The following is a 26,629-nucleotide window of genomic DNA, read 5'->3' as shown; positions in this document are numbered from 1 at the left end:
TTAAAATAGCTCAATCAACAATCACTTTCGAAAAATAACAGCCCAACAACAATAATAACAACCTCGCAGCAATAACTTACAGGTCACTTTCTGTGATATCGCTTGCTATTAAAATAGCGCTTCTCGAGCCCCGACGTTCCACCGCCAGTGGTCATCAGTAATCAAGTAGGAGAACTTGCACCACAGAGAGAAGGAGAAAGGACTGTGAAATACAATGGCATTATCGTAATTATTATTAATTATTTTCATTTTCATTTCTGTTGTAATAGTACTTATTGTAATTATTACTGGTACTATTGTAATGAAGAGCAATGTTTTGTTTAGTAAATTGTGTTACCGTTCCGTTAGGCATCCATCCAACCTGATGCTGGATCGACTCAGTGGGAAGATCTTGCACATCGATTTTGGGGATTGTTTTGAGGTGATGTCTCCATGGAGAACTGCCATTGAACACTACCCAAAAGGCACAGAAATGTGATTAAGGATTATGAGGGGTCGTGAAAAGGTCTCCCCCCTCTCCAACCATGAAGGAACTGCTTCCGCACTAATGAATCTCTGGACAGATATTTGTCCTTTCTGTGTCATTTCCAGACAGTGTCCGGCCGGTCATGAGCCCAATCCTGTTCATCATTGTTCTTGAGGCTACATTGCAGGAATTTAGAGGAGGCTTACCTTGGGAACTCCTGTATGCTGATGACCTAGTGCTGATAGCCGACAGTGTGGAAGAGGTAATGGGTAAATATTCAGTACAGAATGAGGGTATGGAGGCCAGAGGACTGAAAGTGAATACAGGGGAAATGAAAGTACTGATTAGTGGTGTGGGAAAAGGAAGTGTGGAAAAATAAAGAGGGAGGTGGCCCTGTGCTGTCTGTAGAAAAGATGGAGGTAGTAATTCAATATTGTGTAAATCCTGCAACTGCTGGGTGCACAAGAGGTGTAGTGGCATCAGGGGTAGACTGCAGGTGGCACCTGACTTCAAACTTGCTGTTTACACAGGTAAACAAGTGACTCCAGTTGGAGCGGAAATGTTAGTTTATGGGGTTATATCTCTGGAATGTGTCGATAAATTTTGTCCTTGGTGATATGATTAGTGCAAGTGGTGGGGTGGAGGCAGCAGTGAATGCAAGAATTAGAAGTGTTTGGAGGAAGTTTAGGGAGTTGTTACCCCTATTCATATTAAAGGGAAAACTGTATGCAGCTTGTGTTCAAAGCGTGATGTTGTATGGTAGTGAAACATGGGTGATCAAAAAGGAGAATGAACGGAGGTGTGAACGAAATGAAATGAGAATGGTGAGGTGGATGTGTGATGTAGGTTAGGTATAGAAAGCATTAGTGAGGTTATGCGAAGGGGTAGGTTGAGATGGTTTGGACATGTGGGTAGTTGTGTGAAGAGGTCTTTCAATATGAATGTGAATGGAAGGCGAGCGAGAAGCCGTCCAAGGAAAACATGGGACGTGTTGTTGAGAGATGATCTTAGAGCGAAAGGCCTAACAAGGGGGCTAGCAAGGGATCGTGCAGCCTGGAAAGCAGCCATTAGGTGAACCACGGCTTTCACATACAAGCATGGAAACAGCCATAAAATGATGATGATGATGATGATGATGATGATGATGATGATGATGGTGTCACCCATTGATCTAGTGGTGGGTGAGTTTCCTCATGTCATTTAAAGAGATGTCACATGTTTTGGCTTTGAAAATCCTGGAAAAGTGGTGCGGGGAAACCTTTTCACTCCCCCTCTTAGCACATTTGTTGCTTTAACAGATCTTCTTCTTCTTCTTCTGTTATCTGTTAAAGATAACATCTATCATCTATCTATCTGTTAAAGAAGAAGAGCTTTAACAGATAAACTATTTAAATTGTACTTTGGTTGATCAATTCAAGGAGAATATTTATTTGTTTGCTTGTTTGCTTGTTTGTATTTTATTTTATTTTATCCTTCCATACATCAGACGTATTTGCCTTAATAGGGTGCTGAAAGGTTGTTCGGGAATCCTGGATCCGTGCATTCATTGTGTTGTGTAAATGTCTCAACTTCCGTACATGCAAGTGACAGGAATGAAAGAAGGAAGGAAGGTTAATAGGAAATGCAAAAATGACTTCAGCTGAAAGTCTGATAGTAGTGATAGTACTGATGATGATAATTTCCATTCCTTTATTACAATGTAACCTTTTTTTTTTCATCAAGGTGGCGATGACTCGAGAGAAATTTCCCGAAAAGATCCCGTTCCGGCTGACTCGCATGTTAACCAATGCTATGGAGGTTTATAACCCAGACATGCACACAATGTACACCACTAAATAGTGAAACACCACCCATACTTGAGAGATGAAAATCCATATACACACACAGCCATGGTCAATAGGTCTCCTTTAACCGAGTCGTGCATGTAGGTCCAGTCGTGATTCTGTTGCATAGCATCCCTTTAGATCCAGCCTTGAGCTCATTACTTTGTCATGTTGCAGGTACAGAAATGACCCCATAACCTTGGCATGCAGATTGAACCATGACCTCATGACTTAACATTCTGTCAGGTCCGGCAAGGCTCTCGTGGCCTTGCCACTTGTGCAGATCCAGTTGTAACCTCATTCGTGCAGGTCCAGCAGTGATCCCACGACCTCATTATGTCCAGGCATGTCGGTGCAGCCATGGCTTTGTAAAGTGCACAGGTCCAACCAGAACTCTACGAGCATGTCACATGCAGATCCGGCATTGACTCCATGACTTTGCCCTTTGCACAGGTGACCGGCCTGGATGGTAACTATCGCATCACGTGCCACAACGTAGTCGAGGTTTTGAGGGAACACCGTGACAGTGTGATGGCTGTGCTTGAAGCCTTCGTGTATGACCCACTGCTCAACTGGCGGCTCATGGACAGTATGGACTTTTCTCTCCTGTGCATGATTCTTCACTCGCTTTCACCTTCACTTTTGGTTCGTTGATCATGTTACATCTCCCTATCCATCAGTAACTCTTCTCCCTCCCTCCCTCTCTCTCTCTCTCATGCAGCTACTACCAAGGGTGCCAAACATTCCCGAAGTCGAACGGACTCTTATTCCGCCAGTCAGGGTGGGCCAGGTAAACAAGACCCTTTTACAACCTTAACAGCATGCCAGGGTGGTTTGGATTCCTTCTTGGGGTGGTACTTTATACCTCAATCACTATCATTTCAGCACAAACTCTGCCCTGTCATTTCCGTTAGTAAATCGTCATCTGATCCTGCACTTGATGAAGGCAATTATTTGTATGAGCTCCCCTATCCCAACCCCTGTGCCTGTGCAGAAATGTTGGAGCCAATGGAGGTTGCTGTGAGCCACAAGAAGCCAGGAAGTGCCAAGTTGGACACAGATGTGTCTTTCTGTGAGTGATGAACAAACACTTATTTATTGGTGGAACTAATAACTTGTAGACTCGAGCACTAGGCCCTCTGTCCCATTCGCAATCATCTTCTTCTTCTTCTTTTTCTTCTTCTTTTTCTTCTTCTTTTTCTTCTTCTTCTCCTCTTCCCTTTATAAGGGGTGAGGTCTGATGGCACCAAGCTTCTGCCCTGACTTGACCACGATACTCCTCCACCTCCTTCTGTCCTCAGCCAACTCTCTCCACTCTCCAACCACCTCCCATCTTACTGATATCTTACTGATATCCCTATTTCTTACTGATTTCTTACTGATATCTTACTGATATCCCTATATCCTATAACTTGTATCAATTCATCCTAGTCACATACCCAACCTATCCACCAAGTTTCGTACAAATCTGTCTCGCACTTTTTGAGATATCCTGTTCACAGACAGACAGTGGTGAAAACATAACCTCCATCCGTCCACCTTCAGTGGTGTAGGTTGAAAAAAGAAAGAAAGAAAAAATACTTGGAAACTTATCTTGTGCATGGGCACTTTCATGTGAACCACCTCTCCCCCTTTCACATGCATGCATACGCACACACGCACACCTGCTACAGAACAACTGTGTTCAGCTTGTGATCAGACAAGTAGATCCATTTCTAATTCTGGTTGTCTTATGTCCTCTCCTTCGGTTACAATGGGCTCTGCCGGCCGTCCACAGTGGGAGATGGATTTGTACAACACGAAGCTTTGAATAAAAAAGCCATCAGCATCATCAACCGTGTGCGAGACAAGCTCACTGGTGAGCCTTTGTGCAAGAAAATGTCAACTAGGTCTGTCGTATTCACGCTCCCCCCCCCCCCTCCTCCCAGCTTCCTGACCTGCTTGATTCGCTTGCTCCCTGAATCCAAAAATCCCTATAAATCCCAATTAACGTTCAAAATGCACTGCTAAAACCTTGTGAATCGCTGGCTTTTCAACACGTCGGTTTCTAAGGGATCTGGTTTCCAAGCAGCCACCATCTGGCTCTTTGGTTCTATGAGATTGTAGAATCACAGTTCTTCATTTGAATTGTCCAACCTGACAATGATATCTGTAGTGTTAATCCCCCCAAAATAAGCTTTCTATAAAACCCGTCTTCATTTTGTTGCCTCTGTAGGACGAGATTTCTCTCATGAGGAAACCCTGGACGTCCCAACTCAGGTCGATCTGCTTATCAAGCAGGCCACATCTCATGAAAACCTTTGCCAGTGCTACATTGGTTGGTACGTTCAGGAACATTAATAGAACTGCAAAAGTATTCAGGTTTGTGGAGGGGGGGAGGGGTGTGGTGGTGATTGTGGGGGTGGAGGTGATGGAGGAGGAACTTGAAAAGGGGAGAGTAGGTTATGGAGATGTAAAGTCGAGAGAAGTGTTGTTTGCCTTGGAATTTACGATGACCTTATGTCTGGTGCAAAGATTTGATGATGGAGACGATTATCAATATCATTGCGCATTTCCAGGTGTCCCTTCTGGTGAAGCTCGAGCGCTTTTCCTTGTACCAGGAATGATGCCTGATGGGCCAGGCTTCATATCCCTCCGCTTTCTGCGGAACTTCTGCAACCACCCCTCTGCGAATACCATGAGGGCTGTAAAATAAGTTTTCGTACTCCACAAGCAGCCAGGCACGACACTTGTTGGAGGACCTCCACGGATGGTTATGCAGCTTGCTGTTTGATCATGTATGTGCAAAAGTGCTGTGTTTGTAGAGTGCTTACTGCATTCTGATCATGATAAACGACATTGTGGCAATGCTTTTTATTTTTTTTGTCTTCCTCCCCCACCCCCCCCCCCCGTAAACTATACCCAGTGTGTTTGAGCACTTCATTTCAGCATCAAGTCTGGTGCTAACCTTTCCAGGCCTAGAGTTGCCTAAGTCCCGATCTCCAGTTCATGAGCTCCCCGTGTGCTCACGTCCTGGCCGAGAAATCCCCGCTCATTGATTTCTAAGACGTGTCTCAACCTCTAGCCTCGGACACTGGTATCTATGTTTGTTCTTCAGACTTTTACACTCTCAGGGGGTCTGCTTGCGGTGTCTGAGTTTCTGCATCGCTTTACTCTGTGAGGGAGGGGGAGAGGAGGTGGGAAACAACTCAAATCGATTTTTAGGGGTCGAGAGGGAACACCTTTAATGAAAGCGAACATGCCTTTTGACACCAAATATTGTGTTGATGACAGTGAGTCATTGAATTCAAACTTTTGTTACTAACAGTCGTTTTGCTTGATAAAATAACATGATTTTAGAGCAGGAGTTCTGCTCTTGCCAACATGACGACACACACACACTCATTGGGTTTATGAATACATCAATTTTCACAGGTAAAAACGATCTTCTGGATTAAGAGGTAATGAAGGAGCCTCGCTTTGGATTGGTCAATGAAGGATCTTGGCACCGCCCCTTTGTACGCGTCACACGACTCCGCTGATGGAACTTTGCGAAACAGCGCAGACCTGAAGGGGAAACAGGAGAAGCATGGTGCGTCTACATGACATCCATGTGCAAGACATTTTCCAGTAGTTTGAGGTTGAGAATGAGAAAAGGTTTTTCTTTAGTTGAATAACAGTCGAGGTTCATGGAAGAGCAAAGCAACTGAGGATTTGAGGGCGTTTCAACCATTACAAAAGGGCAAAATTGGGCAAGTGGCCATTCGAAACATGGCCTATAGCCGAGATTGGTCATCAAGAATGGAACTAGAAGACGACGTGAGATGGCAGTCAGCTGTAAACTTGAAGCGGTGGACGGAGGATCGCAAATGTTTTTTAACCCCCAAAATTGGACAATGCCATGCCCTCGCCCCCTTGAAATCCTCCAACCTCCTCTGAACTTTGTTTGCTTGAGGGTAGGGGATATGATGTGTAGAAATGACCAAGTGTAAAAGGAATTGTCAGGTTCATTTGAGGGAAGGGAATAGCTTGTCTGTTGAATGAACCATACCTTTGTTACACATGCAGTCGCCGTAACAACGAGCATTCTTGTCAAGGTGGTGTTGGTGGCAGAGGTGGTGTCGTAGGTCGCAGCAAGACCCTAGGAGTGCACAAAGAGTTCTGGATAAAGAAAAGGCCCGACCGGTCATTCCTTGCACAACGGGGTAAGGACAGCCTGGTGTTTGCTTGATGGTTGGAGTGGTGGGCTTGGGATCCGAGGATCCTGAGTTCAAATCCCACTCTGCTGTTGAATTAATATCAGGTGGGGTTGACTCTGCCTGTCATCCATCCGAGGTTGGCAAAATGAGTGCCAGCTTGCTGGTATCCTGTGTCGGAATGGCGACCCGTCCAGGATTGTGCCCAATAGCCAAGGAGACTGCTTAGGCAGCACCAACGCTCTGCACAGAGTATGGTCCCGATGGATGGATGGATGGATGGATGGGGGAAGGACCTTACAAGAGCAATGGACAACCTTGCCTCGAGGAACCCACTGAGTCAAAAGGAACACGAAGCAGCACCATGAAGTTGTGGATTCCAATATATCTTGAGGAGGTCATGTGGAGACATTGTGATACTTCATGAACCCGAATTGGGATATTTTTTCCTCCAATCAATCCTATTCCCCTCCAGAAAAATACAAAACGATTGTTCATTTGGTATAAAGAGGTGACTATGATTGAGATGGTAAGGTGAGATGTAGCCAGGTAATGACAAGCAGGATGGTGTGGAGGATTAGAGAGGACAGGTTAGTGGGGACCTTTCTCGGATTAACTGACGAGCCTTAAAGGACACGTCAATCTTACCAGGGTCACAGTCAGGATGGTGGTGGCAAGACTGCGCGTCTCCTGCAATGCTCGTCTCATCCGACTGCTCACCACGTGTTTTGTCTGCCAGAGAATGGAGGTGGAACTGTTTTCACAATTTATTTTTGAGAGAGAATTGTTGAACTCACTCAACTGCTGATATGGGGGGAAAAAAAGAGAGGGAAGGGTTTATAAGAAAAGACTTCATGTAATGTTTTAGTCGCTGCAGTGAAAGTCACAACTAAAAGAGCACTGGCTTACGAGGAGTCAAAAACATTTTCTCCCAACAACAAAGGAATGACCCGAGATCAGTGAGCAGCGCAGGTGTTCGTCTTTCTTTAGATCACAACCGCTGTCACAGGTGTTTTTGGTGGTGAGTGGGTGGCCTGTTGACATTCGAATAGAAGTCATGTTCTTGGCTTTGGAAACATTTTAAAGAGAAGAACATTTTGACCATCTGTTGTGGATAATCCAATTGAAATGTTTTCACCACTACCTCAGGTCATCCCCCATACACTGTCATAATGTCTTCGACCCCAAATGAGCCCTCCCTTTTTTTCGGTTATTGTGATTTCCCCTCCCCCCTTTTCATTTGAAATTGTCAGTTTGTTTGTTCCTTTTCTGTTTCATCCCACCTTCTCTTCCATCTTCTTGCTGTGTTTCATTCAGCTTGTGTGCAGCTTGTTCACCCTCATGTTTCCTTCTCCCCTTGATCTCACTCTCATTTCAACTCTGCTTTTGGTGTTTCCCCCTTTCCATTTTGTTCCATTCTGCTCTCATCCTTCCACGAGTCTCGACCATGTACACAAAACAAAAACGTTACACCAACCGTCGGACTCGATCCCTCCTTCCATCCAGCCGCGTGGTCTCATGTCTTCGTATTCTGTCCAGTCAAATAGAGACATGTCGAGTAGAGGCCCCTCATGTGCACTGTGCCAGCGAGGTGCCTGTGAAAAGCATCGGCACAATCTCCACCAACTACATCATCATTTGTGTCATCTTCACCAACTACGTCATCATTTGCATCATCTTTACCAACTGCATCATCATCATTGGCATAATCTTTGATTTCAACTCTGTCACTATCAGCATCATCTCTGATCATTGATCAGCATCGTTTGCATTTCCAGTTGTATTCTTCTCTGTTAATGTCAAATATTTTTTCAAATCAAAAGCATCTTTTTGTCGTTTCAAGAACTTTGTAAGTTTATTATTTATTTATCCAAGAGAAAAGGCTGTCATGCAAAAATAAAGAAAATAAAAACCCTTTCGATCACAGTCTGACCTGCAGAAGTGCGCCTGGTTGTTGTGCAGTCGTTGACGGTGTTGTTCCCCATTCTGTATTCTCCATGATGATTGTTGTCTTGGCAATGTGTGTGGTGACTGCTGGTGGTCGAACCTTTTTGTTGCCATGGTGACGACGAAATTTTCCTTGGGGTGTTTGAAAGCGGGACGGATTCTGGTTAGGATCGAGCCTCTGGTACATCAGTTGATTCTTAATTATTCCTGAACGAATAGCATGGATATTAAAGTCTTTGGAAGTTCTATTGTTGTACCATTATGGTTGGCCTGGCAGACTTTATGGGGTTTGTTATTAATTTATTTTAAAGGTTCGAATCCAGCCGTTTTGTCGTTCACAGACAGTGGCACTGCTGGTGGAAACTGAGAATGGAAGAAGTGTAAATTCATTCATCTTACCTCGACCCTTTTTCCCTTTTCCTTTTCTTCGTCTTCCTCTTCTTCTCAGCCTTTTCCCCACCCTTACTCTTGTCCCACCTTGAGATCCCTCACTCCAGCCCCCCACAAGCCAAGCTCCGGGCACTCGAGGTGCCTGAGGGGCGAGAGGGCTATCGGTGGCGAGCGGGTGCGTCGTCGGCCGATGGTCACAATGGCCCATTGCCACGAGCAACCACAGCGTCACAATGGTGATTGCCAGCAGGACCTGTGGAACCATCTGTGAAAGGAAATGAGGTGAGGGTCACAACGATAGAGAATGGTGATGTCTATGAAGCCTTTCTGTTGAGGAATCGTTCTTGATGCCGCATTTTAAATTTCAAAACTCATTTATTTTGACTATTTCTTCTGATACTTCAACAAATTCCTTAGTCTGTAATCTGTCTATCTATCTATATCTATAGACATAATAAATGCCAGTGTGAGTTCGTCAGTCAGTCAGTGTGTGTGTGCCTCCTCCATAACACCAAAACCATGAAAACTAGCGGCCCAAAACTTTGCATGCATACTAAAGGAACTCCACGGGAGTGCATTAATGAAAACTGGATATTTGGGTAAATTTAAACACCCCTTTTGAAGATAATTAATGGCTCACCTTCAAGAAAGGCTTATTGTTGGTCAACCCAATTTCACCTTGCATGGGTCTTAGCCGCCATTTTGATTCGGCCTATTCAAAAAGCGTTGCCTTGGAAACGCGGACTAAATAAAGTATACTAGACGACCCGTGAACAGTTGCCCGTTCCCGTTGTGACAGCTGTTGATAAAAAATCATTTCAAAAAATAAAAAGATAGCTCCAGTGAACTATTCCGCTGAAGTTGTTTGCATTGATGAAATTCTCCTTAAGAGTACTTGACTGAATCGGGAATTGATTTTTTAATAATTTTTTTCATTGTCCGATTTGAATGAAACTTGATACTGCACACCACAGGAGAATGGTGAGTAAGGTGGCCGTAAATTTTTTGCGCTATCGTGTACTGTTTTGGCTGTATTTTGGGAACATACATACATACAAGATGAGAGTTTTAGTAATATAGAGATAGATAATCAAAATACGATTTCGGATTTCAGGATTGGATCTCATGGACTGAATAAGTGTCGAAATCTGGAGTGAAATCTGAAAAAGTTAAATGATCAATTCATATAACTAAGCATATTTATTTAAGGAATGCTATGCTCCCACCTTCTCCATATTCAGCGTTGCAATGGGTGGGATTTCCTCCTGTGTTTGTGACATAACTCCTCTGAGCTCCCAAAGTTAATCATGACGGATACTTATTTAATATAATTGGTGAGATGGTGAGCTCTGATCATCAAATATGGTATCAGATGTGAAAAATAACTTATAACAATCGATAAGACAGGTGAAGCAGTCTTGTGACCTCTTATTCAAAACTGAAAATAGTACAAACACAACCTATACATAGCTTTTAAAGGTAATTTTACTGTTCATTGAACAGCATAACTCTCAAGGGTGAAAGAAGAGTTTGTAGAGAAAGATGAAAGAACTCGAGAAAAAAGGTTATCGCCTGAGCTAACTTGGTGAAATAGCCACCATGCGACAATTTAAAAATAAGCATGGGGGTGATACCCCTGGGCGCTCACCTGGTAGAATAATGATACTGAGGAGGAAGTCAACGTGGGACGGAATCAGCAAAATGTACCAATGAACGAGTGTTCTCGCAAATACCTTTTGGGGGGCAACCACTCCCCCCCACCCCCCGCCCAGCCCGGTAAATCCCTTCGACCCTGAGATAGATGGATACATTATAGATATACAGAGCCTGGTGTTGGCTTCGTGGTTAGAGTGGTGTCTCGGGGTCCTGAGTTCGAGCCCCGCTGGCCACTGAATTAATATCAGGGGGGTTGACTCAGCCTGTCATCCTTCCAAAGGTTGGCGAAATGAGCACCATTATACTGGTAATTATCTCTGCGTGTCAAAGGCAACTAAAGAGTTGGTGTCAGGAAGGGCACCCGGCCATAAAAAAACATTTCCACAAGAAAGGGTACCATGATTGGAACCCACAAAAAGCTGACTCATACTCAGGGAAAAGGCTATAAAAATGGTGTTGTGGATATACAGAATATACAGTAATACCTTGACATACGAGTTTAATTCGTTCTGTGACCGAGCTCGTAACTTGGTTTGCTCGTATATCAAAACAATTTTCCCAATTGAAATTAATTAAAATACCATGAATCAGTTCCAGCCCCCCCCCCCAAATTTTTTTTTTTTTAATTCACTTTATCGCTAAACTTAATTGCTGCAATTTTTTTTTTAACTTTTTTTTTATTCCCTTTGGCGTTACACTTAATTGCTACAATTAGCTGTTACTGCAGCTTCCAAATAATCGTAACGCCCTTGGCTGGCGTGATACCCTTCAACGAATCCTTCTGCTTGAGAATAGTACATATCGTTGAAGTACTACGCTCAAACTCCCTCGCCAACTTGACAACACGCACTCCACGTTCATGTTTTGCAATGAATTCACGCTTCATTTCAAGCGACATCATTCGTTTCTTCTTAGCACTGTCCTTTGCAGTTACTTTTTTAGGACTCATGGTTGAGTTACAACAAAAAAATTGGCAAAATAACTGCACCAATGAGAAAACAAGAGCGAAACACAACGCAGATTACTACTGTACGACCCTACTCAACGAGATAATCAAGAGAACTGAACGAGTGAGTGGCGGGAGATGCGTGAAAAGGCGGGAGGAAAATAAAAAAATAAAAAAACAGCTCGCTCCACTCGTAACTCGGATCTAGACTCGTAACACAAAGCAAAAAATCGTCCGAGCAACGGCTCGTAACTCGGAATACTCGTAAGTTAGTGCATTCGTATGTCAAGGTATTACTGTGTGTGTGTGTATATATATATATATATATATATATATATATATATATATATATATATATATATATATATATATATATATATATATATATATATATATATATATATATATTGTTGTGGTTACCAGATTCGCAAACCACCATTCAGGTCCCTTAGGTGAGGTATCTCGGTAAGTGCATGTGTAGTTAGGCCCAAACCCGTTGTCTAGTGGGAATACATGTCATTTATACGTGCTGCGACTCTTCAGGATAGCCGTTTTTCTTTTACTATCTTTATTTTGGACCAATCGCCACCATCACAACCACAACAACAACCACCAACCACAACGCCGCTTCACCACAACCGCCATGACCTTTACCGTCACAACTCGCCACCATCGCATCACCGTCATCTCGCGCCACTCATGGGCACCGATGCTGGACTCGTGTAGGGCGCTCGTTGAACAGCGTGTACAAAATCGCGGATTTTTCTGCTTCAAAACGGATCCAAAACGACACACGCCCACTTTTTGCCGTCCAATCGGTGAGCGAGGGGCGACCTGGTCCCCCGCCCCAGGGCGATCGATATATGCAAATTTGTGGATCAAAAGCCTTCACGCCCACTTTTTCTCGGGCCAATGGGGAGCGAGGTGAAGGTCAAAGGGAGGGGTCAAAGGCGAAGTTACGGGGGATAAAAGAACGGTGTTCGTCAGTCAAAGGAGTCGTAAAAGTCGGAGCGAAAGAGTCAGCAGAACGGAGGCGAAGGAGTCGGAACGAGGCGAAGGAGTCGGAACAGAGAGTCAAGACTTCGCGGGCGGTGGAGCTGCTCGTCGTGTGCGTTGGAGTCGGAACGGAGGGACGAGCTGTGGAGAGGCGGCGAGTCGGACGAAGGGTGCTCGCGTCGTGCAAGGAGCTGCGCGCGCCCGAGGGAGGCCGGCAGCGCGACCTGGCCGAGGTGGAGACGCTCGTCGCACATAATAAAGATCCTCTATACCCCGAGCATCAGCAACCCCCTCCTGTTTCCCCCCGCGCTGAGATAGTGCGACCAAGGGCCCCGTTACCCCTGCCAGGCACTGTCCACGAGGCCCGCGGGTTGCGGGCCATCGCCGCTCCGCGTCTCATCACCAGACGGGTAGGCCCGACCAGGTCTCGGCCCCAGGCCTACCTCATTCTTGAGGGTATTTCTTTTCCTTGGTTTTGGGTATGTGTTGTCGGCGCTGTCTGTGAAGTAGAATTGTATAAGTGTTGCCGTGTGCTCCGTAGTCGGAATTAGTTCTGCACTGTGTTTTCACTTTATGTTTGCTTTTTTGTGTAAATGGAATTGTGTTTTCTTTTTTGTGTGCATTTGGTGGAATTGTATTTGTGTGCTTCCCGTGTGCCGAGAATAAATGTGCTTTATTGTTGAACTGTTTCCGCTTCGCTTCGTCTTTTCCTCCATTGAATCCCCATCTTGCTTCACGTAAAGGGTTGGTAGTGGGCTGAATACGCCCGATAATTAATCGAACCGTCGAGGTCGACGATAACACCGCTCGGTTATTCTGATAGTACGGAACGGGTCGCTTAAGTGGCCCGTGTCCGAATCGACCTGCGGCGAGGTGCGATCGCCCGGTCTACCCTCCGCGTGGGTACTTAGGTAGTTCGAATTTGGCGAGCAACCCTATCCCACGCCACCCGTGACTGGTTCCCGGCGTTAGTCCGAGAGGGTCACGACTGGATTGTCCGTCCGGTGGGCGACGTGCCGCGATTCGAGTTACGTGGCCGTCGCACGCCGGCGGGCGCGAAGACCGCAACACTGGTGTCAGGAGTGGGATGCAAATTCATCGCCCTCCTCGCGGCACTGGTATTGGAGAGCGGGACAACAGGCTCTCCTGTCTCCAGCGAAATTCACGGGAATCGGTCCAGGGGTGAGAGAAGCGACCCCGATTCCCTCCAAATTACGAGCGAACAAATTAACCCTTCACGAGAAGCAAGATGGCGTCTCAAGGCGAGCGGGAGCCGGGGGTATTAGAAATGGATGTAGAATGTGTAGAATCCATGGTCCAGGATGGAATCCCCGAGCAGGAAATGTTGATTGTGCAGGAACACGGACTCGCCCAACTGAACCCAGGGCCCGAGGTGGGTGCGGCAGCGGCCGCGGTGTATGACACCTCCCCCCCCCCTCTCCACCAAGACCCTTCCCCAACCCTTGCCGAAACGGCTCAGCTGAGTGCATCCAACATGGCCCAGCTATTCACCATGCTGGCGGCAATGAACGAAAAGATGAATGCGAAAATGATCGAAAAAATGGATGCGAATATGAAGAACGAAATGAAAGGCATGAACGAAAAGATGGATACAAATGAAGTGAAAACGACGATGGATGCGAATACACAACAAATAAACGAAAAGATGGATACAAAAATGAACGGAATGGAAACAAACATGAAAGAAGAAATGAAAGAGCTGCGGGGTGAGACGCAGAACATGGGCCGAAGCCTGCAGGCGGGCATGAAGGCCGTGACAAAGGAAATAATAATAGTGGAGACAAGGGAGGTAAAGGGTGAAGAGTTGGCAGTGACGGTAGCCGGGAAGGGAACCATAGAGGAGAGACTACACGAGGAAGACGGGGTAAGTGACGCGCACGCACACACGGAGGTAGTGGAGGACAATGGGGGTGAGCTCGCGGAGCGTGTAGGGACCCGGTGCGAGCACCTGGATGGCCTCCTCCAGGAACGAGGAGAGGGAGTATGCCCCCTTGAGGTGAGTCACGACCAGGTGAGTTCGGTCGTGCTTTGCGAGGTTGAGAGGACGGGTGCTGTGGACGGGTGCACGGCGAGCTTGGGGGGTATAGAGGCCCCGGAGACCCTTGTGGGGACACAAATCCCCAGTGTGGTTGTCCCTGTGTGTGTGGTGCAAGGTGTGAGTGCGTCCCCGTGTGTGGAAGCGACCCCGTGTGTGAGTGGTGTGGTGGCGATGGAGCCAGAGTACGTGCTTCCCAGCACGCCGTGCGTGGGTGAGGCACCGTGTGTGAGTGAGGCCGTGTGTGTGAGTGAAACGGCCAGTATGAGTGAGGAACCGCGGGTGAGTGCCCCCGCGTGTATGAGTGAGGAACCGCGGGTGAGTGCCCCCGCGTGTATGAGTGAGGGACGTTGTGTGGAAGAGACCGCGTGTGTGAGTGTCGCCGTGTGTATGAGTGAGGTACCGCGGGTGAGTGCCCCCGCGTGTATGAGTGAGGCACGGTGTGTGGATGAGGCACAGCGGTTGAGTGCCCTCGCGTGTGTGGGTGAGGCACCGCGGGTGAGTGCCCCCGCGCGAGTGAATAGAGCACCACGTGTGAGTAGTATGGTTTGTGTGAGTAGTGAGGCACGCGTGAGTGAACGGCCGTGTGCAAGGTCGCTGTGTGCCAGGGAGACCGTGTGTGTGAGAGAGCGGTATGAGAGGGAGATGTCGGTTGGCATGCGAGAGCACGCAGCCGCGTCTCCCCGTGTGAATGTGATTGAGTGGACTGTGTGCGTCGTGACACGCAGGTGTGCGTGGGTTGAATGGAGACGGAGACGGCGACATGGGAGAAACGAAAGCCGAGTAGCGGCTGTAGTTGTTTCGAGGACCGTGCCGGGTTCACCCAGCAGTGAGCACGCGGTTCGTGCTGTGCAACGCACGAGACCGCCACGTGCTCGCTTGCGAGAGTGAAGTCCCGGTCCGGAAACGCACGCGGTGGATTTGCCGATCCCGCGGACGGACAAAGTTTAGGCAGGTAATCGGATTTGGACCGGACGGGTTCTCCACGCGATCGTGTGTGTTAAGCTCCAACGGGCAAAGCACATGTGTTCGCGTGGGGAACCCCTCGAGACGTGTGGCTTGTGTTTTTTTTTTTATATGCGCACGGTGACGTCATGGCTGCACGTGTGGTTGGAATCCGGCAGGAGGGGTATCCCGGCCGATGGTACCGTCCAAGGAGGGACGAGGAACACGTGCAGCTGCATGACGTCACGGGCAGGTGTAAAGTGCGCGAGCTCTGAGTTGCCGCGCAGGTGCTGCGCATGTAAAGAGAAAAAAAAAAAGAAGCAAGCCTCACTTTCGGGTGTACAGGATTCCTGGGCAAGGGGTGAAAGACCCCCTTACCTGGGCACAGGATGGAAACTAGTTAGGGGGAAGGGTTAGCTTAGCTAGACCGACTCCATGGGGCAGGGGTAAGTCCTCATGGAGTCCGTGGAATGGATTAGTTAGAGGGATTGTAGCCAGATTTAGGTTGGGAAATAAAATGATTTATTTGGAGACATGGACAGACTTTGGATGTGTAGAGGGGACGTAGCTTAGCTACGTAGTGTTAAAAGAAACGTGCTACTAGTTTAAGGGACGACGTGGGAGCACGAGTTAGTTAGGGGATGCAGTTAGGAGGATGGCAGAGTTCAGCGGTGTGTGTGTTGAAGAGTTGTTGGTGAGTTGTGAGGTGAGTACTTGTTGAGTGAGTGAGGCCAGCGGGTCTGTGTGTGTGGAGTGAATGGGGAATGCATGGTGCGATGAGTGATTGGGGGGAGGAGTGACTCCCACCCAAGGGACCCCGGGGTCAGAGTAAAGTGAGTTAGCTGGGTTAGTCAAATTGAAAAATGGAGGTGGTTTGTTGTTAGTGGGAAAGTAGGCTCGAGACCCATTTGGAGGGTGCAGGAGCCCTGTTGACGGGCTTGGGAGCGTGGCTGCGAAAGGTGAGTATCGCTGAGTGGGTACCCGGGCACCAGGCTAGTCGGCCGCGGTAGGCCAAGGGCCATGGGGGGGCCGGGATAGAGTAGTGGACACGGGTGCGCCTGCTTGGTGCGGGGGCCCGGGCGCCATTAGCCGCGTGGGCAGTGCAGTGGGCACGGGTGACCCTCGGAAAGGGGCCCGGGAGGCCGGCCTGCCACGTGTGCGTTTCAGGGGAGGTGCCATGGGGGGCACTCCCCGGTGTTAGGGAGCTGGTAGGCTCGGAGGCAGTGTAGTGCCCGGGGGTGCCATAGCGGGAGATTCGGCAGAGGGTCGTGCCTGCCAAAGGGAGCCACGTGTCCCAGCCAGGAGACCGTGTGAGGGCACGGAGAGAAAATTGGGGGGGTGAGGCCCGAAATTGTGAGGACACCAACACAGGCGACGGGAATCTGGGTTGTTAGAACCAATAGTTTAAGCGAGAGGCGCTTGTTGAAAGCCCCGGGGTAGTTTAACAGTTAAATGAATAGGGTAGATTAGAGATGTACCCCTCCGCACCATCCATCCCCTCGCTCTCGTTGTGGGCCGCTGGACCCACTTTGGGTTAGATCGCCGAACTCTGGGGAGGCCATTCTGAGGCTTCGTTGGGCCTCGACACAGGACGCCTAGCTCTCCTTATTCCCCTCCGGGAAGGGAACGCCGGGTTGGGAGTAGGCTAGGTGACAGGATAGGTTAGCCGAACAAGGACGATAAAGGGGTTAGGGGACGATTTATAGTGGGGGAGTAAACATAAAAACAACAGAAAAAATTAAGTTGGGGCTAAATTGGGGTTTGACAAATTAAGGGAGTGGGTATGTACAGTGACAGGCAAAGGCGATAGGTTGGGAGGGAGACAGGTATGTAGGTCCGAGCCCGCCTTCCAAGTGGCCAGCACCACCGCACTCCCTCCACCAACCTCCACTGAACGGCAAAGGCTGGCCAACTTCATCGGCTGGCCGTGTTTTGCTTCAGGGCGGAGGCCGGCCAAGTTCATCGGCAGCTGTGTGCTGCAAGGCCTGTGCCGGCCAGTTCATCTGCTGGCTGTTTTTCTGCGAGGCCTGTGCCGGCCAGTTCATCTGCGGGCTGTGTTTGCCTGCAGCGGCCTTCTTCTGCGGGCTGTGTTTGCCTGCTCACCTTTGCCATGCCATGCCCACTGCCCCTGTTCACCAGCCCCGTTCAATTTTTGCTTTGCCCCCCCCTGTTCATTTCCATGTGCGCCAGGATCGTAAAAGCAACAGTTTGCAAGCTGCGAGAACTGCGCTGTTGCTACAACACGGGCCTGCAGTGGCGGCCCGTGCACCGTGTTTGTGTTCATGCATTCATTCGTTGTGCTCATTGCGTGTGCCACTTGAGCTGGCACGGAGACTGCGTTGCGCAGCCCAAGCACCGTTGTGGTTCACCTGCGTTCAGTTCAAGGGAAGGCCTTGGACTGCGTGTGAGGAGCCAGCCACGTTCCCTGTCACCTGCATTGTTTGAGCCAGAGACTGCATGCGGGCAGCCTGGCTCCCTGCTAACTGCTTTTCTTTGCAGAGTTCAGTGAGACTGGGCCATGGTTTAGTGTAAAATTTGTAAGTTAAGGTTAAGATGTACTGTAAATATGAGTGCGCCTCGGCATGTCTGTCTAGCGCCGGCAATTTTATTTAAGTCGTCCGTGTGAGTGAGTTTGTTTAGGTAGTTACGCAGCCCTCAGGTTATTTATTTTGGGGACACGAATACCATGAATGTCGCACTCAGGGATCCGTAGGTAAAATGTACTAGGGGAAAACTACACATGATGGCACACGAAAATTTGACGACTCGGGACGAGTCTGTAAAAAGGGGAGGGGGTAGTGTTGTGGTTACCAGATTCGCAAACCACCATTCAGGTCCCTTAGGTGAGGTATCTCGGTAAGTGCATGTGTAGTTAGGCCCAAACCCGTTGTCTAGTGGGAATACATGTCATTTATACGTGCTGCGACTCTTCAGGATAGCCGTTTCTTCTTTACTATCTTTATTTTGGACCAATCGCCACCATCACAACCACAACAACAACCACCAACCACAACGCCGCTTCACCACAACCGCCATGACCTTTACCGTCACAACTCGCCACCATCGCATCACCGTCATCTCGCGCCACTCATGGGCACCGATGCTGGACTCGTGTAGGGCGCACGTTGAACAGCGTGTACAAAATCACGGATTTTCTGCTTCAAAAACGGATCCAAAACGACACACGCCCACTTTTTGCCGTCCAATCGGTGAGCGAGGGCGATGGCCCCGCCCCAGGGCTATCGATATATGCAAATTTGTGGATCAAAAGCCTTCACGCCCACTTTTTCTCGGGCCAATGGGGAGCGAGGTGAAAGGTCAAAGGGAGGGGGTCAAAGGCGAAGTTACGGGGGGATAAAGAACGGTGTTCGTCAGTCAAAGGAGTCGTGAAAAGTCGGAGCGAAAGAGTCAGCAGAACGGAGGCGAAGGAGTCGGAACGAGGCGAAGGGAGTCGGAACAGAGAGTCAAGACTTCGCGGGCGGTGGAGCTGCTCGTCGTGTGCGTTGGAGTCGGAACGGAGGGGACGAGCTGTGGAGAGAAGGCGAGTCGGACGAAGGGTGCTCGCGTCGTGCAGGAGCTGCGCGCCCGAGGGAGGCCGGCAGCACGACCTGGCCGAGGTGGAGACGCTCGTCGCACATAATAAAGATCCTCTATACCCCGAGCATCAGCAACCCCCTCCTGTTTCCCCCACGCTGAGATAGTGCGACCAAGGGGGCCCGTTCCCACCCCCCTGCCAGGCACTGTCCACGAGGCCCGCGGGTTGCGGGGGCCATCGCCTCTCCGCGTCTCATCACCAGACGAGTAGGCCCGACCAGGTCTCGGCCCCAGGCCTACCTCATTCTTGAGGGTATTTCTTTTCCTTGGTTTTGGGTATGTGTTGTCGGCGCCGTCTGTGAAGTAGAATTGTATAAGTGTTGCCGTGTGCTCGGTAGTCGGAATTAGCTCTGCACTGTGTTTTCACTTTTATGTTTGCTTTTTGTGTAAATGGAATTGTGTTTTCTTTTTTGTGTGCATTTGGTGGAATTGTATTTGTGTGCTTCCCGTGTGCCGAGAATAAATGTGCTTTATTGTTGAACTGTTTCCCGCTTCGCTTCGTCTTTTCCTCCATTGAATCCCCATCTTGCTTCACGTAAAGGGTTGGTAGTGGGCTGAATACGCCCGATAATTAATCGAACCGTCGAGGTCGACGATAACACTTATTCTGATAGTACGGAACGGGTCGCTTAAGTGGCCCGTGTCCGAAGTCGACCTGCGGCGAGGTGCGATCGCCCGGTCTACCCTCCGCGTGGGTACTTAGGTAGTTCGAATTTGGCGAGCAACCCTATCCCACGCGGGCGCTGATTGGCTCGATCGCGGTGAGACCGAAAGGTCCACCCGTGACTGGTTCCCGGCGTTAGTCCGAGAGGGTCACGACTGGATTGTCCGTCCGGTGGGCGACGTGCCGCGATTCGAGTTACGTGGCCGTCGCACGCCGGCGGGCGCGAAGACCGCAACAATATATATATATATATATATATATATATATATATATATATATATATATGTATATATGTATATATATATATATATACATACATACATATAGATACTAGATGACCCATGAACCCGTTAGGTTCCCCTTGTTACAGCGGTTGATAAAAAAAATCATTTCAAAAAAAAAAAAGATACGTCCAGCGTACTATACCGCTGAGGTTGTTTGCATTGATCAAATAATCCCGAAGAGTACTTGACTGAATCGGGAATTGATTTTTTTAAGAATTTTTTTCGTTGCCCGATTTGAATGAAACTTGATGTTGCTAGTCACTGAGAAAAAAAACGGAGAAAAGAAAGTCAAAGAAATTATTGTGCGTAATCTTGTAAACACAATTTTATTTATTAATGAACACAGAAGTATTACATCAAAATGGCAGTTTATTTTATGCTTGAAAATAAATTGTTCTTTGTCTATACTAAATGCTTGAGATTTTTAAATAAATAATTTTAAAAAAATAATAATAAGATAGCTTCAGCAAACTATACCGCTGAGGTTGTTTGCATTGATCAAATTTTCCTGAAGAGTACTTGACTGAATCGGGAATTGATTTTTTGGGGATTATTTCGTTGTCCGATTTTAACAAAACTTGATACTGCACACCACAGGAGAATAGTGAGTAAGGTGGCCCTAAAATTTTTGTGCTATCATGTACCGTTTTGGCTGTATTTCAGCAATATACATACATACATACATACAAGATGAGTTTTAGTAATATATAGAGATATATATATATATGTATATATATATATATATGTATATATATATATGTATATATATATATATATATATGTATATATATATATATATGTATATATATATATATATATGTATATATATATATATATGTATATATATATATGTATATATATATATATTTTTTTTTTTTTTAATGATGTGAACAATCTTTGGTACATCACGGGTGATGAAGTTTGTGGTCAACTTTCATTGAAATTGTGTATGTAGTTTCACAGAAGAAAGCAAATATGTATTTTTGGGGGCCACCTCCCCTCCCCCCACCAGTAACCCCTTAGACCCCAATTTTTTTTAAAAAATTTATGCCGTGAACAATCTCTGGTACATCACGGGTGATGAAGGTTGTGGTCAAGTTTCATCGAAATTGTGTGTGTAGTTTCTGAGAAGAAAGCAAATACAGTAATATCTCGGTTTACGAACAACATGCGTTCCTGAAAACGAGTTCTTCAATCGAAAGCTTGTAAATCAGGAGTGATTGTCCCATAGATATAATGATATAGTGGGGGGATGTGTTCCTCAAAAAAAGAATTCCACCCCAAAATACAATATTCATAGAGAAAATATTTTAAAATATACAGTAATAATAATAAGTAACACTAATGTCACTTTCAAGCAATGCAAGCTATGGTGCCTCTTAAAACGTGAAAACTACCTTTTACTAACACCAAAAGTGTGCCATGTGTGCCAAAAGTGCCATGGCGGAACTTTCACCATCACTGCACTTTAAGTCTTTGAAAAGGCTCTTGACCTTTTCTTTAATAATGAACATCAGGTTAACTTGAACATTGTTTTTGAGTTTGGCTTTCATTCAATCCAAACACTGAGCAAGCACTCCATGTTTTCCATGACAGAGCTACGTGTTTTGGTGGATTTCACTGCACTGTAAGGTTTCACACATTAAGCACATACCATGATCTTTTCTTTGTCATTGCGTTTCGTAATCACCATTGTGTTCGCAAAGCAAAAGTAGCATGCAATATCCGTAAGGCAGGAACTAGCGTCAAACCGAAGAATTTCTCGTTTACTTTCTAACGATACCTGCTTTCCTATCTTTATTTCCACTCGTATCACTTCCTTGAGCACTTATCTTCTTTTTATGAGCCATAGTTATGGATGAATACAGTAATCTAATGCACAAGAATGTTTGAGTAAATAAAATGCACTTTAAATAACACTGCACTTCAGCACAAACGTGATGACGTAGCAGAGCATGAGGGAAGTGACGCTCTAACGTCATCATCCCGCATGAAAGCGAGTGCTCCTGTGGCGTTTTGTAGCGCGATACGTGGTTATTTTAAATTACACAATCGAATTTTTTGATCAAAAGATCACAAGGTCGTGTTTTGAATTCGTCGTTGAAAACTTAGTTGATTGAATTTGGGCAAATGTTCGTAATGTCGTGATTTGAGGTCGTAAATCGAATTTTTGGAATCAAAAAATTTCGATCGTAAGATTGAAAGTTTGTAAATCAGGATATTACTATACATATTTAGGGGGGCGACCCCCCCCCCCGTATGCCCCGTTAGACCCCAACTTTTTTAATGCCATGAGTAATCCTTGGTAAATCAAGGGTGATGAAGGTTGGAGTCAAGTTTCATCAGAATTGTGTGAGTTTTGGAGAAGAAAGCAAATACTGATGTTGGAGGCAACCCCCTCCCTCCATAGAACCCCTCAGAGCCTGAAATATATACATATATACATATATATATATATATATATATATATATATTGTTACGGATTCGCGCCCGCCGGCGTGCTGACGGCCACGTAACTCGAATCGCGGCACGTCGCCCACCGGACGGACAATCCAGTCGTGACCCTCTCGGACTAACGCCGGGAACCAGTCACGGGTGGACCTTTCGGTCTCACCGCGATCGAGCCAATCAGCCCCCGCGTGGGATAGGGTTGCTCGCCAAATTCGACCTACCTAAGTACCCACGCGGAGGGTAGACCGGGCGATCGCACCTCGCCGCAGGTCGACTTCGGACACGGGCCACTTAAGCGACCCGTTCCGTACTATCGGGATAACCGAGCGGTGTTATCGTCGACCTCGACGGTTCGATTAATTATCGGGCGTATTCAGCCCACTACCAACCCTTTACGTGAAGCAAGATGAGGATTCAATGAAGGAAATGACGAAGCGAAGCGGGAAACAGTTCAACACAAAGCACATTTATTCGCGACACACGGGAAGCACACATATACAATTCCACCAAATGCACACAGAAAAGAAAAACACAATGCAATTTACACAAAAAGCAAATGTAAAAGCGAAGACACAATGCAGAGCTAATACCGACTACCGAGCACACGGCAACACTTATACAATTTTACTTCACAGACGGCGCCGACAACACATACCCAAAACCAAGGAAAAAATACCCTCAAGGATGAGGCGGGCCTGAGGCCGAGACCGGGTCGGGCCTACCCGTCTGGTGATGAGACGCGGAGCGGTGATGGTGCCTCAACTCCGCGGGCCTCGCGGGCAGTGTCTGATAGGGGGTGGGAAAGGGGCCCCCTTGGTCGCACTATCTCAGCGCGGGGGGAAACAGGAGGGGGTTGCTGATGCTCGGGGTATAGAGGATTTTTATTGCCCCGCAACGAGCGTCTCCACCTCGGCCAGGTCGCGCTGTCGGCCTCCCTGGGGTGCAGCTCCCTGCACGACGCGAGCACCCCCTCGTCTGCCCTCGCCGCCTCTCCACAGCTCCGTCCCCTCCGTTCCGACTCCAACGCACACGACGACCAGCTCCTTCTTGCCAACTCCACCGCCCGCGAAGTCTTGACTCTCTGTTCCCTCTCGACTCTCCTCCTCCCTACTCTGACGAACACGGTCGCTTTTTATCAGCCCCGTAGCTTCGCCCTCTCATCTTTGACCCCCTCCCTTCGACCTTTCACCTCGCTCCCCATTGGCCCGAGAAAAAGTGGGCGTGAATGCTTTTTGATCCATAAATTTGCATATATCGATCGCCCTCCAACGCCCTGGGGCGAGGCCACCCGCCCCTCGCTCACCGATTGGACGGCAAAAAGTGGGCGTGTGTCGTTTTTGATCCGTTTTTGAAGCACAAAATCCGTGATTTTGTACACGCTGTTCGGCGCGCGCCCTGCACGAGTCCAACACCGGTACCCACAGGCGGCGCAAGAACGGTGGCGATGCGACGGTTGCGAGGTGTGACGTGAAGGTCGTGGCGGTTGTGGTGAAGCGGTGGTTGGTGGTGGTAACAATGGCGGTTGGTCCAAATTAAAGATAGTAAAAGAAAAACGGCTATCCTGAAGTGTCGCAGCACGCATAAATGACATGTATTCCCACTAGACAACGGGTTTGGGCCTAACTACACATGTACTTACCGAGATATCTCACCTAAGGGACCTGAATGGTGGTTTGCGAATTTGGTAACCACAACACTACCCCCTCCCCTTTTTACAGACTCGTCCCGAGTCGTCAAATTTTCGTGTGCCATCATGTGTAGTTTTCCCCTAGTACATTTTACCTACGGATCCCTGAGTGCGACATTCATGGTATTCGTGTCCCCAAAATAAATAACCTAAGGGCTGCGTAACTATCTAAACAAACTCACTCACACGGACGACTTAAATAAAATTGCCGGCGCTAGACAGACATGCCGGGGGCGCACTCATATTTACAGTACATCTTAACCTGAACTTACAAATTTTACACTAAACCATGGCCCAGGATCATTGAACTCTGCAAAAAGAAAGCAGTTAGCAGGGAGCCAGGCTGCCCGCATGCAGTCTCTGGCTCAAACAATGCAGGTGACAGGGAACGTGGCTGGCTGCTCACACGCAGTCCAAGGCCTTCCCTTTTGAACTGAACTCAGTGAACCACAACGGTGCTTGGGCTGCACAAACGCAGTCTCCGTGCCAGCTCAAGTGGCACACGCAATGAACACAACGAATGGATGCATGAACACAAACACGGTGCACGGGCCGCCACTACAGGCCCGTGTTGTAGCTGCCAACAGGGCAGTTCTCGCAGCTTGCAAACTGTTGCCTTGCGGATCCTGGCGCACATGGAAATGAACAGGGGGGGGCAAAGCAAAATTGAACGGGGCTGGTGGACAGGGGCTGTGGGCATGGCATGGCAAAGGTAGCAGGCAAACACAGCCCGCAGAAGAAGGCCGCTGCAGGCAAACACAGCCGGCAGATGAACTGGCCGGCACAGGCCTTGAAAAAAAACAGCCAGCCGGCAGATGAAGTGGGCCGGCACAGGCCTTGAAGTACCACAGCTGCAGCCGATCCGGCCGGCACAGGCCTTGCAGCAACACAGCTGCCGATGAAGTTGGCCGGCCTCCGCCTTGAAGCAAAACACGGCCAGCCGATGAAGTTGGCCAGCCTTTGCCGTTCAATGGAGGTTGGTGGAGGGAGTGCGGTGGTGCTGGCCACTTGGAAGGCGGGCTCGGACCTACCTACCTGTCTCCCTCCCAACTATCGCCTTTGCCTGTCACTGTACATACCCACTCCCTTAATTTGTCAAACCCCAATTTAGCCCCAACTCATTTTTTGTTGTTTTTATTTTTACTTCCCCACTATAAATCGTCCCCTAACCCCCTTTATCGTCCTTGTTCGGCTAACCTATTCTGTCACCTAGCCTACTCCCAACCCCTACGTTCCCTTCCCGGAGGGGAACAAGGGAGAGCTAACGTCCTGTGTCGAGGCCCAACGAAGCCTCAGAATGGCCTCTCCAGAGTTCGGCGATCTATAACCAAAGTGGGTCCAGCGGCCCACAACGAGAGCGAGGGGATGGATGGTGCGGAGGGGTACACTTCCTAATCTACCCTAACCATTTAACTGTTAAACTACCCCGGGGCTTTCAACAAGCGCCTCTCGCTTAAACTATTGGTTCTATAAACCCAGATTCCCGTCGCCTGTGTTGGTGTCCTCACAATTTCGGGCCTCGCCCCCCCAGTTTTCTCTCCGTGCCCTCACACGGTCTCCTGGCTAGGACACGTGGCTCCCTTTGGCAGGCACGACCCTCTGCCGAATCTCCCGCTATGGCACCCCCGGGCACTACACTGCCTCCGAGCCTACCAGCTCCCTAACACCGGGGAGTGCCCCCCATGGCACCTCCCCTGAAACGCACACGTGGCAGGCCGGCCTCCCGGGCCCCTTTCCGAGGGTCACCCGTGCCCACAACACTGCCCACGCGGCTAATGGCGCCCCGGGCCCCCGCACCAAGCAGGCGCACCCGTGCCCACTACTCTATCCCGGCCCCCCATGGGCCCATGGCCTACCGCGGCCGACTAGCCTGGTGCCCGGGGTACCCACTCAGCGATACTCACCTTTCGCAGCCACGCTCCCAAGCCCGTCAACAGGGCTCCTGCACCCCTCCAAATGGGTCTCGAGCCTACTTTCCCACCAACAACAAAACGACCTCCATTTTTCAATTTGACTAACCCCCTAACTCACTTTATACTGACCCCGGGGTCCCTTGGGCGGGAGTCACTCCTCCCCCCAATCACTCATCGCACCATGCATTCCCCATTCACTCCATACACACAGACCCGCTGGCCTCACTCACTCACCAAGCACATGCTTCCACTTCACTCACCAACTCTTCAACACACACACACCACTGAACTCTGCCATCCTCCTAACTACCTCCCCTAACTAACTCGTGCTCCCACGTCGTCCCTTAAACTATAGCACGTTCCTTTTAACCTACGTAGCTAAGCTACGTCCCCACTACACATCCACAAGTCTGTCACGGTCTTCTAAATCAAAAAAAATTCATTTTATTTCCCAACCTAAATCTGGCTACAATCCCTCTAACTAATCCATTCCACGGACTCCATGAGGACTTACCCCTGCCCCATGAAGTCGGTCTAACTAAGCTAACCCTTCCCCCAACTAGTTTCCATCCTGTGCCCAGGCCAAGGGGGTCTTCCACCCCTTGCCCAGGAATCCTTTGCACCCGAAAGTGAGGC

At 48.3% G+C, this 26,629-nt stretch overlaps 2 protein-coding genes across 8 annotated transcripts in view; one reads left to right on the top strand and one right to left on the bottom strand.

Annotated features, from left to right (window-relative positions):
• MTOR (mechanistic target of rapamycin kinase) overlaps positions 1-8,999 on the top strand; it is a 56,205-nt gene extending 47,206 nt beyond the window's left edge. For 2 of the 6 annotated variants that reach the window (XM_085845048.1, XM_085845047.1), the window contains exons 54-61: positions 349-421; positions 2,189-2,263; positions 2,743-2,878; positions 3,011-3,079; positions 3,284-3,361; positions 4,067-4,147; positions 4,505-4,610; positions 4,848-8,405. In XM_085845048.1, coding sequence (XP_085701174.1) covers positions 349-421; positions 2,189-2,263; positions 2,743-2,878; positions 3,011-3,079; positions 3,284-3,361; positions 4,067-4,147; positions 4,505-4,610; positions 4,848-4,863 — 634 coding nt within the window. In that variant the 3' untranslated portion in view covers positions 4,864-8,405. Of the gene's footprint in view, positions 1-348; positions 422-2,188; positions 2,264-2,742; positions 2,879-3,010; positions 3,080-3,283; positions 3,362-4,066; positions 4,148-4,504; positions 4,611-4,847; positions 8,406-8,859 lie in introns of those variants that run through there. The other 4 variants (XR_015049038.1, XR_015049037.1, XR_015049039.1 and 1 more) reach the window with 4 other exon arrangements.
• The window catches only part of DRAXIN (dorsal inhibitory axon guidance protein), a 38,704-nt gene continuing 17,169 nt past the window's right edge, over positions 5,095-26,629 (bottom strand). The window contains exons 2-7 of one of the 2 annotated variants that reach the window (XM_085845049.1): positions 8,811-9,066; positions 8,398-8,543; positions 7,942-8,059; positions 7,113-7,196; positions 6,320-6,409; positions 5,095-5,835 (exon numbers count right to left, since the gene is read on the bottom strand). In XM_085845049.1, coding sequence (XP_085701175.1) covers positions 5,723-5,835; positions 6,320-6,409; positions 7,113-7,196; positions 7,942-8,059; positions 8,398-8,543; positions 8,811-9,066 — 807 coding nt within the window. In that variant the 3' untranslated portion in view covers positions 5,095-5,722. The remainder of the gene's footprint in view (positions 5,836-6,319; positions 6,410-7,112; positions 7,197-7,941; positions 8,060-8,397; positions 8,544-8,810; positions 9,067-26,629) is intronic. The other variant, XM_085845050.1, reaches the window with a different exon arrangement.

The sequence above is a fragment of the Eptatretus burgeri genome, chromosome 11 (assembly GCF_056783735.1).
Source record: "Eptatretus burgeri isolate ZD-2024b chromosome 11, Ebu_testis_v1, whole genome shotgun sequence".
In the NCBI taxonomy this organism is placed as follows: domain Eukaryota; kingdom Metazoa; phylum Chordata; class Myxini; order Myxiniformes; family Myxinidae; genus Eptatretus; species Eptatretus burgeri.
Note: the sequence above shows the minus strand (reverse complement) of the source record. Positions and strands in the feature narration are given on the sequence as shown.